The 17,796-nt window shown below is 43.4% G+C and overlaps 1 protein-coding gene across 1 annotated transcript; it reads left to right on the forward strand.

The window, feature by feature from the left end:
* The first annotated feature begins 5,020 nt into the window (after window positions 1–5,020).
* Window positions 5,021–16,161, forward strand: chst6 (carbohydrate sulfotransferase 6). Its single transcript, XM_086109240.1, has 2 exons — window positions 5,021–5,155; window positions 13,666–16,161. The coding sequence occupies exon 2, from the start codon at window positions 13,748–13,750 to the stop codon at window positions 14,942–14,944; it is 1,197 nt and encodes a 398-aa protein (XP_085965366.1). The 5' UTR covers window positions 5,021–5,155; window positions 13,666–13,747; the 3' UTR covers window positions 14,945–16,161.
* The last annotated feature ends 1,635 nt before the right edge of the window (window positions 16,162–17,796 follow it).

The raw sequence follows: 17,796 nt of genomic DNA on the forward strand, positions 1-17,796 counted from the left end.
ATCATAAACCTTGGTTGGTGCATAGTTGTATTTATCCATACCCTTGAATCGCTGATGTAAATGCATACACTCCTGGACAGCTGAAGCTCAGGCCATGTACTCTGCCTTTCAGGTAGATAGTGCAACAGTTGGCTGTTTTCTACTCTTCCATGAAATGAGAGAGCCTCTGGTCCTTGTCAATACTCTTACGGCTGAGTTTTGGAGTACCTGGAGGCTTAGAATACTCTTTTTAGGAAGACAAGAGAGCAGGGCATTACAGTAATCCAAGCAACAGGAAATAAAAGCATACATCAGCACTTCCTTGTTAGCCTGAGAGAGAAACGGGCGGACTCTGACTACATTCTTGAGATGATTAAAAACAATCTTAGTTATGTTTCTAAGATGAGAAATACAACTAAGCTCAGAGTCAAAAATGACGCCCATGTTCTTCACACAATGTGAGGGTTTAATGTAAAAAATTATTTAATTGGACAAAAACTAGTTTCTCTAAAATCTTACTTAAAAATGGTAAGTTGGAACCGGGTCTGTAAGGATAAAAACGCTGGGGTCCAAACAGCTCTTCTTCAGAAGGGGCTTCACTACCGCCGTTTTAAAAAGCAGCAGGGGAAAAAACCCATCCGAAGAGAGCAATTGACTATTTTCAAAATTTTTGTTCCTCAAAGAATCCATAAAATATCTTTAAAAGTGATGTGGGGATTGGATCTAAAAGGCAAGTTGTGGGATTTACCTGGGGCAAAACTCACCAGTGTTTCCTCTGCTAAAAATAACTGTTCAGTGTTAAAAGACAAGACCTTATGTTGTCGATTTTACAACTGAAGTGGATTGCAAAGTCCTCACAGAGAGCATCTGTTGGTGTCTGTGGGGACTTTTTAGAATGTAAGCTGGTAAAAAGCTCAAAGGTGGAGAAAAGAAGTCTGGGGTTAACTGTGATGGGATTAGAAAAGTAGGCTGTTCTTTCCTGTTTCACTGTTTTACTGTAAGATTTGAGTTGCCTACATAATACTGTATGAGTTTACTTTTTCTCCACCTCCTCTCTGCACTCCTGCATTGACTTTTTGACCTCTGAATAACATAATTTCTCCGCTGGAGTACAGTCTTTATTTTGATAGTTTTAGCTAAAAGTGGAGCCACTGCATCGAGTGTTGATTTTAAGTTTCTGTTAAAATTATCAACAATGTGAGTGCATTTTAAGATCTTGATAAACTTTGCAGCCACTTCAGAAGTCAGATAGCCTTACTGTTCTCACCAGGGTCTCTTTATGATTAAAACTGGCTGTTGAGGTGTGCGCTTCGTTCGGGATGTATTTGGGAGAATAACGACGAGAGATGAATTTACTTGTTTAACTCAAACACGTGGCATGTTTTATTTGCCGTCTGCACAGAGAGCAGCCGCTTCTCATCGCCACTGAACAGGAAAAAATAATAATAATATTTCGCGCCGAGTACAGACCGGATATGGCGTAGTGTCTTGGGTTGCCAGATCCGTTCAAAATAAAGAACACATCACATCATTACAGAAATGAGGATACAAGATATTGTTTCTTAACACTGGCGATGTTAAAATGTACACAGTCATGGTCTGACACAGCCAGGTCAACAACAGAGGACACATCAATGTTGTAAATTCTGATCAGGTCCAGGGTGTGTCTTTGGTTGTGAGTCGGCTGTGAGACATGCTGTTTAAAATCAAAACAGTTGAAAAGGTTTAATTATGAATTCTCTGGACAATGGGTCCGAGATGTCGTCCACGTGTATATTAAAATTCTGTTATAGGTGATATGTAAAATCGATTAAAACTCTGAAAATTCACGAATAAAAGAATCAGAATCAGAATCAGAATCATCTTTATTGGCCAAGTATGTAGAACACACAAGGAATTTGTCTCCGGTATAACACGCTGCATTAGTATCATCGTAAACAACAAATCATTGAACCATTTTAGAGTAACCAGTAGCAGTATTTGTAGTACAAGAAGAGTGACTACGTCAGTGACTGTTTAAGGAGTTAATGGCTAGAGGGAAGAAGCTGTTTAAGTGTCTACTGGATTTGGTGCGCGTGGATCTGTAGCGTCTGCCTGAGAGGAGTAGCTGGAAAAGGTGGTGGGCAGGGTGCGGGGGATCCAGGAGGATTTTCCGTGCCCTTGTCTTGATTCTTGCAGTGTGCAAGTCCTCAAGAGTGGGTAGGGCGGTGCCAATGATTTTTTCCGCCGTCCTAACTGTCCGTTGAAGTCGGATTTTGTCCTTTTTTGTGGCGGCCCCAAACCAAACCGTGATGGAAGAACACAGGATTGATTCGATGACTGCCGTGTAGAACTGTCGTAGCACCTCCTGTGGCATGCCATGCTTCCTCAGCAGCCTCAGGAAATACATCCTCTGCCGGGCCCTTTTCAGGATGGAGATGGTGTTGACTTCCCACTTCATGTCCTGGGAGACTGTGATTCCCAGGAACTTGAAGGTCTCGACGGTTGACACAGGGCAGTTGGATAGTGTGAGGGGCAACTGTGGAGAAGAATGTTTCCTGAAGTCCACGATCATCTCTACAGTCTTGAGCGTGTTCAGCCCGAGGTTGTGTCGGCTGCACCAGAGCTCCAGCTGCTCCACTTGTTGGCGGTACGCAGACTCATCGCCGTCTTTGATGAGACCGATGACCGTGGTGTCGTCTGCGAACTTTATGAGTTTGACAGCTGGATCTGTTGAGGTGCAATCGTTTGTGTAGAGAGAGAAGAGCAGTGGAGAGAGGACACATCCCTGTGGGGCTCCAGTGCTGGTGGTGCGTATTGATGATGTTGTTGCTCCCAGTCTCACCTGTTGTGTCTGTCCCGTCAGGAAGCTGAGGATCCACTGGCAGATCGTAGGGGACACACCGAGGTGGAGAAGTTTGGGGGTGAGGAGTTCCGGGATGATGGTGTTGAACGCAGAGCTGAAATCCACAAACAGAATCCTTGCGTAGGTCCCTGTGCTGTCGAGGTGCTCGAGGATGTAGTGCAGACCTATGTTGACTGCATCTTCCACAGACCTGTTTGCCCAGTAGGCAAACTGGAGAGGGTCCAGCAGGGGTCCGGTGACGTTCTTTAGGTGGTTCAGCACAAGGCGTTCAAAGGACTTCATGACCACAGACGTCAGGGCGACAGGCCTATAGTCGTTCAGTTCCGATGTTGCCGATTTCTTGGGAACTGGGATGATGGTAGACTGTTTGAAGCAGGATGGGACCTCACACAGCTCCAGGGATCTGTTGAAGATTTGTGTGAAGACCGGAGCCAGCTGGTCAGCGCAGACTTTCAGGCAGGAGGGGGACACTTTGTCGGGCCCCGCAGCTTTCTTGATCTTCTGCTGCTTGAAGAGCCGTCTCACGTCCTGTTCGTGGATCTGTAGTGGAGAAAAAGAGGGTGGGGGGGGGGGGGGGGTAGGTAGAGTGGTTTCTGGTAGAGGTGGGTGTGTGTGGGAAATGCGGGTGACCTTTTCAAATCGGCAGAAAAACATGTTTAGTTCATTAGCAAGACCCTTATTGTTCACTGTTTGGGGGGATGGCATTCTATAGTTAGTGATTGCTTTCAGGCCATTCCATACAGATGCAGAGTCGTTAGCAGAGAACTGGGTTTTCAGCCTCTCCGCATAGCTTCTCTTAGCGATGTTAATTTCCTTCGTCAATTGGTTTCGGGCGTGTTTGTACAGTGCCCGATCTCCACTTCTAAATGCGGCCTCTTTCTCTTTCCTGAGTTGCCTGAGTTTGGGAGTAAACCATGGCTTGTTATTGTTGAAGGAGCGGAAGGACTTCGTTGGTACACACATGTCCTCACAGAAACTGATGTATGATGTTACAGTGTCTGTGTATTCATCCAGTGTGCCCGTTGAAGTTTCAAAGACGCCCCAATCAGTGCAGTCTAAGCATTCTTGTAGAGCTAGCTTTGCTTCATCTGTCCATTTTTTCACAGTCTTAACAACCGGTTTAACACATTTAAGTTTCTGTCTGTATGTAGGTATTAAGTGGATTAAATTGGGGTCAGAAAGACCCAATGCTGCACGGGCGACCGATCGGTATGAATTTTTGATTGTTGTATAGCAGTGGTCTAGAATGTTGCCTTCTCTGGTGAAACAGTTGATGTGCTGCTTATATCTGGGAAGTTCACGGTTAAGATGTGCTCTATTAAAATCGCCCAAAATTATCAGGGGTGACTCTGGGTATTTTAGTTCGAGTTTGTTTACTTGTTCGGCTAGCGTTTGTATCGCTGTGTTAGCGTTAGCTTGTGGCGCAATGTAAACACCGACTAGTAAAAAGGAGGTGAACTTCACGTGGCGAGTAGAATGGCTTGCAGTTTAAAGACAGCGACTCCAGGTCCGGGCTGCAGTGTGCGTCGAGCTTCGTGACATCAGTGCACCATTCTTTGTTGATATAGAAGCAAATCCACCGATGTCAATGATCGATGTTACTGCATTGCCGGCAGTAATGGGCTTTTTCAATATTGTTCACCTTTTTTTTTTACCTTGATTGTTGTTATTTGCGAACCGCTGTGTTGCTTCTACTTTCTAAAAATGGGCCTGGGCGCACATTTTGTAATGATTAAGAATCGCCCGAGTGTCAGTTGAGGATGAAGAGACTCCTTTGTTGTGCGGGACAACGCTTTGAGCAAAGAGGAAATTATGTTAAACCACCCATGCATATTTTATCGTGGTGGGCATTGAGGTATCTAGGTAAAAAAAAAAAAAAACCCAAAATGCATTTCGCAGTAAAAAAAAAAAAGGAACGAAACATATTGAACCGTGAGACAAACTTATCGAATCACTGGCGAAACAAAGTAATTTTTTTAAAAAAAAAAGATACAGTATAACTAGGCTCAGCAATCTACACATCCGCACACAATAACCATTGTCCAGCCGCAGTAGAACCTCACTCGCTCTGGTCCCGCCTGCCCCTCAACATCCACCCAACACCCAACTTGCCCTGTGACTCAAGCCCCCGCCCAGCCTATTGGTGGTCCGCCAGCAATCCCTGGCCACGTCTCAAACTTCCCTTTGCACGCAGCAGGGCGGATACAAGGTGGAGGTTGGCGAACAGCAGAGGAAGAAAAAGCCGTGTAGAGAATTGTGGAGGTCTCGGGATAGGGAAGTGCGAGAAGCCGGCTTCGTCTCGAAGCAGTGCAATCCCATACAAGCCGAAAGGTAAACTTCAACCGCTTAATTGATTGTAACAATAACACGAACTGCAACGATAAGTTTTTACCTTCTGAATCATTTCTATGACATTCACACTGACGTCACGTCTAGTTTCAACGCGACCAAAATTATAGGGGAACATTTGTTGTTGCCTTTTGACCATTAATTTGTTTCAGATATTGAAGGAATAAGTGACGTTCTGTACCGTACATTGCGCATTTTAATACTTACGTTTGACGGGTGATATCAAAGAAAACACACCAACAACTTAAAAATGACCCGTTATCATTGTCTGAAGTGACGTTGTAAGACGACAAAGACAATAAATAAAAGAAACGCCTCTAAATCAATTTAGTAGTCGGCCTGCACCACTTTGTGTGAATCTTAACGATTTGAGACATTTTAGTAAATGCTTTTTTGGGATAGTCAGAACATCACTGCATCTCAGACCATAAAGCAACATTCATAAAACTATTCCTGGGTTACTTTAAAGTGGAACAATCAAACAGACCACTCAGCCACACACGTTTAGGATGAACGACGAATTTGGGACCCAAACTCTAATTCACTATCAGCGGTTTTGAATCTCACTTCTTAAGGATGGATGGGCAGAAATCCTACACTCCAAAGTCATGCTTCCCAGGGGAGCGGAAGCTTTTTTGTAACTGTAAAGAGACCAACTCAATTCACTGATGAAAGGACACTTTGATTCTCACCTTTTTCATTTAGAACTGCTTCAAACAACATATGCTGGAAGAGTGGTTACAATTGCACGACTGTCCGTGTTTTATGTTATGTGCTGTGTTGTATAATATTATATATTTATTGTTTTATTTCATGTGAGCTGTTATTTTAAAAGCGCTTTGTTGCAGCTGCAGTTGTTGTGAATGCGCTATATAAATCAGGATGTATTGTACTGTATTGTAAAATTTCAGTTTCAAGTTACAGAGTGATGGCCAGTTTTCCTTATTGGCTACGGTTGCCTCTTCAGTTTCTTCAGAGTATTATTTGGAGCTCAGGATACACCAAGGTGTGATCACCACTTTTAAGAAGACACTTTTCTTTTACTGACACTGCACCAAAGGAAAAAAAAGCACACTCACAGCCATGTTATCTCACAACGTTATCTCCCTGACTTTATCTGTTTAACATGTGCTATCTGTACATGTTTGAACAAAGTTAGTCCCTATAATAAGTGGTAAAATAAAACAATTGAATATTGATTTAAATTCCAATGTTTGAGCTGCATCAATTCACTGACCTTGGTTGACACATAGCGCAGCTGTTGACAAAGAAAGCTTGGCTTGTTTATTTATCCTTGAAATGCAGCCCCTTTCTACAAACATTCACGGCTGCTCCATGCAGTGATGCAAAATCTGAAAGTGACCCAAACAAGCTAGTTATTTTTGCTTTAAGCAGACAGCTGAGCATTGCATGTTCTGAGGTAACTGTATTCTCAGAAACACTAAATTGAGTCAAGTCAAAAGAATCAAATGTAATATTTTATTTATTTATTTATTTATTTTTCCTTTTTTCCCCCACAAAACAGTTTGGGCGAATGGACCCGAAATAAACAGCACTTGCATGTTTGGTGTCGGGCGGTATGTTAACTTCTGGTCAGTTTTTAAAGTGTGATACTGACAAGTGTTGGCACGATAAGTTTCGACTTTGATACTATGCCTGCATAAAATATCTTCACACCACTACTGAAAAGATACCACGGCCTTTACCTTAAACAAAACAATTCATCATGCATTAAGTATTTTGGTATTTATTCTGATATGGACACGAGTGATAGTGTTTTCAATCATACATTACAAAAAGCTAAACATCTCTCCAAAAATCTCTCTTAGTTGAAGTAATTTTTAATTCACAATTTTATTTAATTGGACAAAGTAATTTTACCTCGCAACTAGACCCAGTTGCTTTGTGACAGAAATGTCAGTGTTCTCGTCAACCCAGACTGGGGATTTTGACGACTCTGCCCCAATTGGTGATCCAAAATCTGGCCATTCACCTCTACCATCTTATCAATTACAGTCAAACCTCGGTTTTCGAACGTCTCTGTTCTCGACCAAATCGGTTTTCGACCAAAAATTTAGAGTTTTTTATGCCTCGGATGACGACCGAAATTCGGTTCTCGAACAAACTGAGCGCACTTGAATACGCCACTTGACTCCTCTCGCTTTCCTTACACGAGGAAGCGTCACTTCCTCGTCTACCCGAGGAAGCGTCACTTCCTCGTGTAGTGTTCCATTGTGAACAGACATATTCAATAATTATTATTATTTTTTTTTTTAAAGAGCGTGGTTGTTTTTCGAACAAATCGGTTTTCAAACAGCCTTCTGGAACGGATTATGGTCGAAAACCAAGGTATGACCATATATGGATGCTTGTCCATTTGGTGTTGGCACAGACCTGGGGGCAAAGCAGACAGTAATTAGGTTGGCCTATTTTATTCATTCATTCATTCATCTTCCGTACCGCTTGATCCTCACGAGGGTCGCGGGGGGTGCTGGAGCCCATCCCAGCTGTCTTCGGGCAGTAGGCGGGGGACACCCTGAATCGGTTGCCAGCCAATCGCAGGGCACACAGAGACGAACAACCATCCGCGCTCACACTCACACCTAGGGACAATTTAGAGTGTTCAAACAGCCTGCCACGCATGTTTTTGGAATGTGGGAGGAAACCGGAGCACCCGGGGAAAACCCACGCAGGCCCGGGGAGAACATGCAAACTCCACACAGGGAGGCCGGAGCTGGAATACCTCTGCACTGTGAAGCCGACGTGCTAACCACTGGACTACCGGGCCGCCCTTGGCCTATTTTAGTTTTTAAAAATTGTGTAAAAAATTTAATATACAATTATGTAACAGTATAACTTAAGAATTTACATTTAAACCATCAAAATAAGCACAGCCTAAGCAACTGCAGAAGAGAATGATCGGCTCATCTCTTGTGTGGTGAGGCCACTTTTGCTTGAGACACTCATAAATTATTGTGAAGGAGCCTTCAAGCACTCTGTTGTCCATGTCCACCTGTGCTGCAGTGTCCTCTTTTAAAAAAAACACATAAAATCCCCCCATCACCCCAAACAATTATTTCTAAAACTATCCTATCTAAACTATAAAATTTTAGTTTTTGCAACTTTATTAGTTGAGTGTTTTTACGTACTACCGTCTTTAATATAGTCCTCCATCTCTTCTGCTGCTTTCTGAATGGCTGTCATCTCTTTTTAACGTGTAGTTGGTTGATGGCTGTCTCACTAGGGAGGCAGCACTGCCCGCTGTGTTCAAGCCTTCCTGTGTGGACTTTGCATGTTCCCCCCATGCCTGCGTGGGTTTTCTCCGGGTACTCTGGTTTCCTCCCACATTCCAAAAACATGCACGGCAGGCTGATTGAACACTCCAAATTGTCCCGAGGTGTGAGTGTGAGCGCGGATGGTTGTTCGTCTGTGTGTACCCTGCAATTGGCTGGCAACTGGTTCAGGGTGTCCCCTGCCTACTGCCCGAAACCAGCTGGGATAGGCTCCGCCATCCTTCAACTTCAACTTGTGAGGATAAAGCAGATCAGAAAATGGATGGATGGATGAATATACGGGTATGTGTGTATGTTTAAATGTGTACTGTATGTGTGCCATGTAGTAGTGTCATTTGAAAGTGAAAATTTAATCAATCAACGAAACATACTTTTTTTCAGTTATACGGTCTAACGTGTGATATTGTACTTTTTTGGTGTGACCTTTATTTTAAGTTTTGTTCCCACCCCCCAGCCCTCATCCTCCCTGCCATCTGCACTCTTGCTTACACCCATCTCTACGGCCTTGGGTAAACATGTTGACACGCCCTTCGGTGAAAAATCATCATAGGAGGATTTCCTGCTTTGTTCTTAAGTTCAACAAAGCAATGTTCATTGAACACCTCAGTTAAATATTTGCTCATATATTGTCAATGTATACAATCATACGAGTTTTGTCTTTATCCTTCTGGGACATAGTGATCACTTCCCATATGAACTCCCTGATGTCAAGTCAATGTGGCTCGGAACCATTTGGTTGATATATCGAACATTCATTCATTTTCTGATCTGCTTTCTCCTCACAAGTGTCATGGGAGGGGGGGGGGGGGTGCTGGAGCCTATCCCAGCTGTCTTCGCGCAGTAGGCGGGGGACACCCTGAACCGGTTGCCAGCCAATCGCAGGGCATTAGTGCACGCATACACATGCATTTTATCAATGAACACTTTTTTCATTATTTCAAACAATTTTATTCAACAGTGCAAAAAGTGAAGAGTAATATAACACAGTGAACTACCGTATTTTCACGACTATAAGGCGCCATTAAAAGTCTTAAATTTTCTCCAAAATGGACAGGACGCCTTATAAAGCGGAGCGTCTAGTGTATGCGCCGAGTTCCAAAGCCTGACTGAGAGCACCTCTGGCCGACACGCTGTTTATATAGAGAAAGGCGGAGTGAGTGACGACAGGCATGCGGAAGTCCGCCAATGAGTGATGAAGGGTGGGCGTGTAAGAGGACGCTAAAGGCACGTCCCTAGCAGGCAGTGTTGTGTCCAAGGACCGGCAACCCAAGGCCAAGGCCAAGGACTTGACTCCGAGGCCAAGGCCAAGGACTTGGAAAATTTTCCGGGCCAAGGCCAAGGACTTGAGAAATTTTCCGAGGCCAAGGCCAAGGACCAAGGACTTGCCTCCGAGGCCAAGGCCAAGGACCAAGGACTGATTTTGAAACTGAGGCCTAGCCGAGGACATGTATAAAACAATGCTATACCACTTGGCAGGTCTTCATGATTTGCAACACCCCTCCATCATAACCCTTTGCACACCCTAACGCTTGAATGAAGTGTTTTTATTCAAAGAGGAGAACAGTCAGGGTACGTGTTATTTATACTGAAAATAAAAAAAATCATATGGTATACATTTATGAATTAATGTTTTAGTGCAGTAGTTTCTTAATATGAAGTAAATCAACACTCAACAGGCATGACATGGCACGGAACACAAGTTGAGAAATGACTTTGCATAGAAGTCAATCACTGAGTGCAGAAAAAGCGGTAATCTCTGCAGTGATAATTTTACAGTTTACCGGCAGCGAGTCCCAGGGACTCGCTGATCAGAAAAGTATGAGTCCCATTATGCATTGAGAAAGTCCCAAATTTCGAATTCTGAAACGGTCTACTTATTCAATTGCATATGAATAACACAAACAACAACATATACATACAATGATAAACAAATGCTGCAAAAATGTAAATAATTCAGGAGCAGGCCTGAGGATTTCGGAAATTCATGGTAAACGTTTTTCGGTTCCGTCGGATTACCCAATGGGAAACCACGATAACAAATGTTGGGTTCCGTAAACGTTCATCATGGGAACCCATTTTTCTATTTTGACTGATATTCATAATCAAGAATTCTGACACTCAAAAGTATAATGTTTCAAGGGTAAATGTTTGAAAACTATGCATTAACAATGAACATTCCATCAGCAGCTGTGTACTCCAGGCTTATTCCAAAAAATAAATGGATCAAAAACTGGTGTACTCATGTGGCATCATCAGAGTATTTTTTTCTAATCTCACACTGCAAAGATTAATTTACTGGTAATCATTGATACAGGTAAGTATTGATGTGGCTTGACATCCTCTTCCCAAGACGATGCATGTGTAATCTACGATCAATTTGACGAAAGAATTTAACACACGTCATCATTAGTTCTACCAACAGTTAACATTAATAATAATAATAATAGATGTTATTTATAAGCGCCTTTCAAGACACCCAAGGACACTTTACAATAACAAAAAACACAAAACAATACGGGTTGAGCAGCGTCAGCATTACTACACCTTGTGACGAATGTTTTATTCATAAAGTTACCATGCTACAACCGGTAAATTATAGAATAACCAATACTGTTTCATAATATTTTTCACAGCGATTAGCCTACAAATCTAATGACCAATTTGCCTCGTAATCGTGCCTCGCGTCGTATTTCGCTCTCGCGTTCTGTGCATACGTCACAGGTGAGTTTAGTGATACGCCCTTTGGACGATTCATACGAAAAATCAGACAAGCATTCCCATTTCTTAAATATCGTAATTAGTAGACCTTGGGAGTTTTTTCGCCGCCATCTCAAACTTTCATCCGCGCGATTCCTCAGTTTGCGGACTAAAATAACAACCCGCATGCGCACATAACGTCATTTGTTGTGCCCCACCAACACTGAAAACAAAACAAAACGAAAGTAAATTAAAAGAAACACAGTCACACAGTACACCACATCACAAACACACATACAGGCGCAGTGAAACCGCGTGGATCACACAGTCAATTCAAGTGCGGTGACTTTTATAATTAAACTATTTTTCGGTACCATGAAAATGACGCCACGGAAACGACACGCTACCGGTAACGATTGTTACTGTGAATTCCTCAGGCTTGCCGTAGTTTTTTTTTTGTTTGTTTGTTTTGACTGAGAAATTTCTTTGCGTCCCAAAAACGCACATTGTTTGGAACTGTGCGTCCCGTGGCAAAATTATGCGTCTCGGACGCGGGACGCAGAGGTAACGAGATGGCTGAATCGCTAACCATTCTCTGAGTATGACTATTATTACCACTACCACTAATACTACATTAATTAATACCTTCAACTTCACAATAGGTCGGCCCGGTAGTCCAGTGGTTAGCACGTCGACTTCACAGTGCAGAGGTACCGGGTTCAATTCCAGCTCCGGCCTCCCTGTGTGGAGTTTGCATGTTCTCCCCGGGCCTGCGTGGGTTTTCTCCGGGTACTCCGGTTTCCTCCCACGTTCCAAAAACATGCATGACAGGCTGATTGAACACGCTAAATTGTCCCCCTCCCTAGGTGTGAGTGTGAGTGCGCATGGTTGTTTGTCTCTGTGTGCCCTGCGATTGGCTGGCAACCGGTTCAGGGTGTCCCCCGCCTACTGCCCGAAGACGGCTGGGATAGGCTCCAGCACCCCCCGCGACCCTAGTGAGGATTAAGCGGTTCGGAAAATGAATGAATGAATGAATGAATGAACTTCACAATAATAATAATAAATAATTAAATCAACCATGATTTTAAACGATGTATTATCAATATTCATTATTCCAAACATGAGAAAGCATTCAGCAAACATAACTGGAATCGAGCAAAAGGACTCCAAATTCCAACGGCCAAACCCGGAAGTGAACTGCCGACATTATTGACTCCAGCTGTAACGCAAATTACTTGGTTCAAACAAACATTCTAGTGCGACCGCACAAACGTGACGACTGTGCAAAAATAACTAAATAAAAGACACCACTGTTACAGAAAGGCTTTACACGCTATTTAAACTGCCGATCGCGAACGCAACAAACCGTGATTGAAACTAACTGTGATGCCGCTCTTAATACGTTGCGCTAACTGATACCTGTCAGTGGCAGACCCGCCCACTCTTAAAGCGCCAGAGTTAATCCATCAATATGGGTTTCCTTGGATGGAATTTATTAGATTTCTTCGTGATTTTTGCGGTCCTTATACAAGGATTTCGAGGCTCTAATCCCTCATTGTGTCCGAGGACCGGCAATCCGATGCCAAGGCCAAGGCCAAGGACTTGACTCCCGAGGCCAAGGCCAAGGACCAAGGACTTGACTCTGAGGCCAAGGCCAAGGCCGAGGACCAAGGACCGCCCCTCGGTCCTCGAGGCCAAGGACCGGCTCGAGGAACACGTCTCTGCTAGCAGTGTAAGAGGACGCTTAAGGCACGTCCCTAGCAGGTGCCAGTCGCCAATGAGTGAAGGGTGGGCGTGTAAGAGAACGCTAAAGGCACGCCACTAGCAGGTACCAGTCGCCAATGAGTGAAGGGTGAGCGTGTTGGAGGTGAAGAGAGAAACGTGAGTACATTGTAAAATGGCTAAATAAAGTACAACCGAACTCAGTTTTGCTTCCGTTGCCTTTTTAAAAACGTGTTTTTAGCGTGCGTGCATGCATGCCATATGTTTAAGTTGGCGTATGTTTTACCATGCCTGGCTGCGCCCAATAATACAGTGCGTTTTGTGTATGTGTCAAATACAGAAATAGCACCCCTTACTGAGACTGCGCCCAACAACACGGTGCGCCGAATGGTCGTGAAAATACGGTACTCATTTTGCTAGCTCTGGGTTTCATTTTCGCGGTAACCTATCACGTGACTGAGAAGCGCGCCTTCACCTGTAGCAAGAGTGACATATTGTAGACGGATGTAACAGAGGATCCGGTAATTTTTCAAAATAAAACATCTTTCAGATTCCGAAATGAAATAAAAAATTCTTTCTGTGTGGCTGGTACCAAATGACCCATGGACCAGTACCGGTCCACGGCCCGGGGGTTGGGGACCTCTGCATTAGACAATCACATGATTGGACGGTGTGGTTTGATAAGCGGGGACTGTATAAACACTGTCTGGACTTCGGAGTTAAACGCTGCATATTAATTTTTCTGTGTGTCCCTTTCTTCAAATCTGTCATTTCCTCTAGCCCCGCTGCTTTTGCAGCACGGGCAAGCGCGCAACTCCACTGAGGAAAACATCAAGCTGAAGATACCAAGCCACAACCAATCATGCCCCGTTACAGAGTGAACCTCAGCACTATGGTTTTTCTGTTGATCCTGCTGGGAGCTACAGTGATCCTCTTCTGCGGCTGGTACATCAAGCTAAACCCTCTTGACTGCACCCCTTCCAATGGGAAAATCCATGTTGTTCTGCTGTCATCATGGCGATCAGGATCATCTTTTGTTGGGCAAGTGTTCAGTCAACACCCGTCAGTCTTCTACCTCATGGAGCCTGCCTGGCATGTTTGGACCAAACTTAAGAACTCTGGTGCACAGACGCTACGAATGGCTGTAAGGGATCTAATACGAAGTGTGTTTCATTGTGATTTCTCTGTGATGGATGCCTACCTGCCAGAGCATCACAACGTCTCCTCTTTGTTCATGTGGAGTCACAGTCGAGCGTTGTGCTCGCCGCCGGCTTGTTCTCTCACACCACGTGGCCATCTCAGCAATCAAACTCAGTGTTTGCAAACATGTGATATGGTGGGCCTACAGGGTGTGCAGGAAGCCTGTACTTCCTACAGTCATGTTGTATTAAAAACAGTGCGAATATTTGAACTGGAATCCCTATACCCTCTCTTTGAGGATCCCAGCCTTGACCTTCGCATCATTCATCTGGTTCGGGATCCTCGGGCTGTGGTCCGGTCAAGAGAACAGTCTGCCAAAGCTTTTTTGCGTGATAACGCTGTTGTGTTGGAGCAGAGAAACATGCCTGAAGCCGAGGTACAATACCAAGTTGTGCAGGAGATCTGTCGCAGCCATGTGCGCATTCGCGACAGGGCCCTACGGAAGCCCCCACCATTTCTAAAAGGCCGGTACAAAATGGTCCGCTATGAGGATGTGGCTCGCAATCCACTAGCAGAAATAAGTGCTATGTATGACTTTGTCGATCTGGACATGACACATCAGTTAGAGGAATGGATTTATAAGCTGACTCATGGAAAAGGTAAAGGTTCCTTGAAAGAGGCCTTTGAAATCACTTCAAGAAACGCTGCAGATGTTTCTCAGGCTTGGCGCACCACGCTGCCACACAGTAAGGTAAAGCGCATCCAGCAAGTGTGTGAGGGGGCCATGGCACTGCTCGGGTACACAACCGTGAACAGCGATGAAGAACAGAAAAGACTTGATATTGATTTACTGGCACCACGTGAACCCTACCGGTTCACCTGGTTACCACAAAAACCAGAGCACCCCGGTAAAGGTTAAAACGGTGCATTCTAAAAGAGCCTCTTCTCGACTGAAGTTATTATACTACGCAGTCTTTATAAGTTGTCTTAATATAAGTGACGCAACACTGCTGACGTGTAAGGGCAAAGCAATAGTTTGTGACAACTCTGACATGGCCTCAGGTTGTCAGTGGTGAGAGGATTACTGTAAATTATTATTTTTTTGATTTGCAGCAGTATAATAAGAAATACTGATAATGGGATTTTATTATTGTACTTTATTTTTTTGAAAAATATTTGCAAAAGATGAGGACAAGCGGTACGTAAAATGGATGGAATTTCATAATGTTCAGAGGTGCACAAAAACTGTCATGATTTGATTTTTGATTAATATATGAAACCGAGGGGCTTTATCGGTTGGCGCGACTCAAATTTAATTCCAAAACGAGTTTGTGTTCCAGCGGAACCCCTAAACTGGAGTTATTATTTTTGTTTGTTGATTTCTATGGGAGAATTATGCCGTTATCGTGTCAGCGCTTGACCAGCAGACATTGATCAAATTGATCAGTAGCGATGACCCACAGGGGAGGAGTTAGGACCATGTGAAAAACAGGCAATGACGTATATTATCTTTCCTCCAGTGGAAACTCAAGTTACAAACTTTATGGGTTCCATGAGACCGTTCTTATTATGAAACATTCATCAATCAAGGTCATGTTTCTCATTGAAATGAATGGAAATGCAGTTAATCCGTTTCAGCCCCAAAACTAAGTTATACTTATCTTTTCTTTTTTTTTTTTAAACCAATGTGTGGTTAAAAATAAATGTAATGCAATATAGAACTAAATGAAAACACTGTATTATAATGCAATAAACATTTAAATAATTATTTATTGAGCATTGGTTTTCAGGATGGGGAGGTGTACTACAGTTTCTTCATCGAAAAAGTCTTCTTCCCTTATAACCTGAGAATTTTCTTTCTGTTTCTTTTTAAATTAATTGCTAGATTTTGGCATGCCAAAAGTTGGATGTCACATTGTCCTTCCAAATATGCATTCACCACGAGTTTTTTTTTTTTTGGTGATTTCTATAATTTTTTTGACTGTCTCGTGCTAGCTATTGCCAACAAGTGAAAGCACTGCTTCTTTGAATTGAATCTGGCTGTTTCTGTTTTTGTATGTAGAACGTCCGCCTCGTGACATGCATGGACGGCAATTTTGACACCAGCATTAAAGAGAGAGTTTACTAATTTTTCCATTTTCAGCAATAAAATTTTTTTTGTCTATCATGAATTGGATAACTTCATTGTTTTTCATGTACAATTAACAACCATGTAAGCACATTTTGCCACTTGCTTTCGACTGAAAATAACATCACAACTACTCAGGCCTCCAGTAACAACCAATCACGGCTCAGCTTACAAACTTCACATGAATATGCAATTGTGTTCTTCTCACAGCTCTCCGGGGCCAAGGGTTTATCCTTTTACCACCCCGGACGGGGTTGCTGTCTCTGATTGTTGACATTCGCTCTACAGATTTGTAGATTACCAGGGCTCACCACGTAGAGGTTGTCAACGTGAGCCCCATACAATTGTGTGTAATAGTGTATATCAGGGGTGCCCAGACAGTTGATCGCGACCAACCCATATCTCGCGGCTGGGCCCAAGTCGATTGCGAGAGGTGTGGCGGGAATTCATTTTTCGTTATCCTGCAACCAGACCAGGTCTTGGGCACACTAGGTATCTAGACATAATTATTTCATTAAGATGTGATGTTAGATTTCAAAATAAAAGGCCTCTGAAATCTGACATTTTGACCTTTACAACTGATTTTAAAAAATCTATAAAAATTCAGTTTTTGCCATCTAGCAACCAGACCAGGTCTAGTGAACACGAGACATTCCCCAGGTACCCCATTTTAAAGTGGTAAAACATACGCCAGCTTAAACATACGGCATGCATGCGCGCACGCTAAAAACACGTTAGCTTGTAGCATACGGTAGCATGCCAAGACATACAGATACAAGCTAAAAACACGTTTTTAAAAAGGCAACGGAACACTGAGTTCCGTTGTATTTTATTTAGCCATCGTACAATGTACTCACGTTTTTCGATCAATCATCACCCAGAAATCCATCAAAGTCCTCATCCTCTGTATCAGAATTGAACAATTGTGCAAGTACCGGTAGTCCATCAAAAACGCCGTGTTCCCTCTCGTTGTCAGTCACTCTCATTGCCATGTGGCTCCACAGAAATGATGGCGGCTTTGCCAAAAACTCGAACAACAGTGCAAGCAGACACGTTCGTCCAAGCAGCCACAATCCATTCGCAAATTGTGGCGTAACTCGCCCGGCGCTGCCTCTCACTCTTTGTAAAGTTGTGTTTGCCATCGATCATTCATTGTTCCCATGCCGTTCGCAACTTTACTTTGAACGCCCGGTTGATGCCGATGTCCAGCGGTTGGAGTTCTTTAGTCAAGCCCCCGGGAATAACGGCAAGCTCAGAGTTCATTTGCTTGACTTGGTCACTTCCGCCTTTTCTCTATATAAACAGCGTGTCGGCTGTCAGTCAGGTTTTGGAACTCAGCGCATAGACAAGACGCTCCGCATCATAAGGCGTCCTTCCATTTTGGAGAAAATTTTAGACTTTTAATGGCGCTTTATAGTCGTGAAAATACGGTACACATCATTACACAATATAGCAAAACCATTCAAAATGCTCATTTTGTGAGAAGGTTCTTTGTTTCATAACTGCCAATGCATACTGTATGCATTTTTAGAAGCTTTACAGAAACGGATCTTCTTGGATCTCTGTAGAGAATTAGGCATTTGGATTTGTAAGTTTTATATGTAGAGCAGGGGTGCCCAAACTTTTTGGACCGAAGACTTTTA

Source organism: Hippocampus guttulatus, chromosome 4 (genome assembly GCF_054856545.1).
Source record: "Hippocampus guttulatus isolate MCC_2025c chromosome 4, RoL_Hgut_1.0, whole genome shotgun sequence".
NCBI classification, from domain to species: domain Eukaryota; kingdom Metazoa; phylum Chordata; class Actinopteri; order Syngnathiformes; family Syngnathidae; genus Hippocampus; species Hippocampus guttulatus.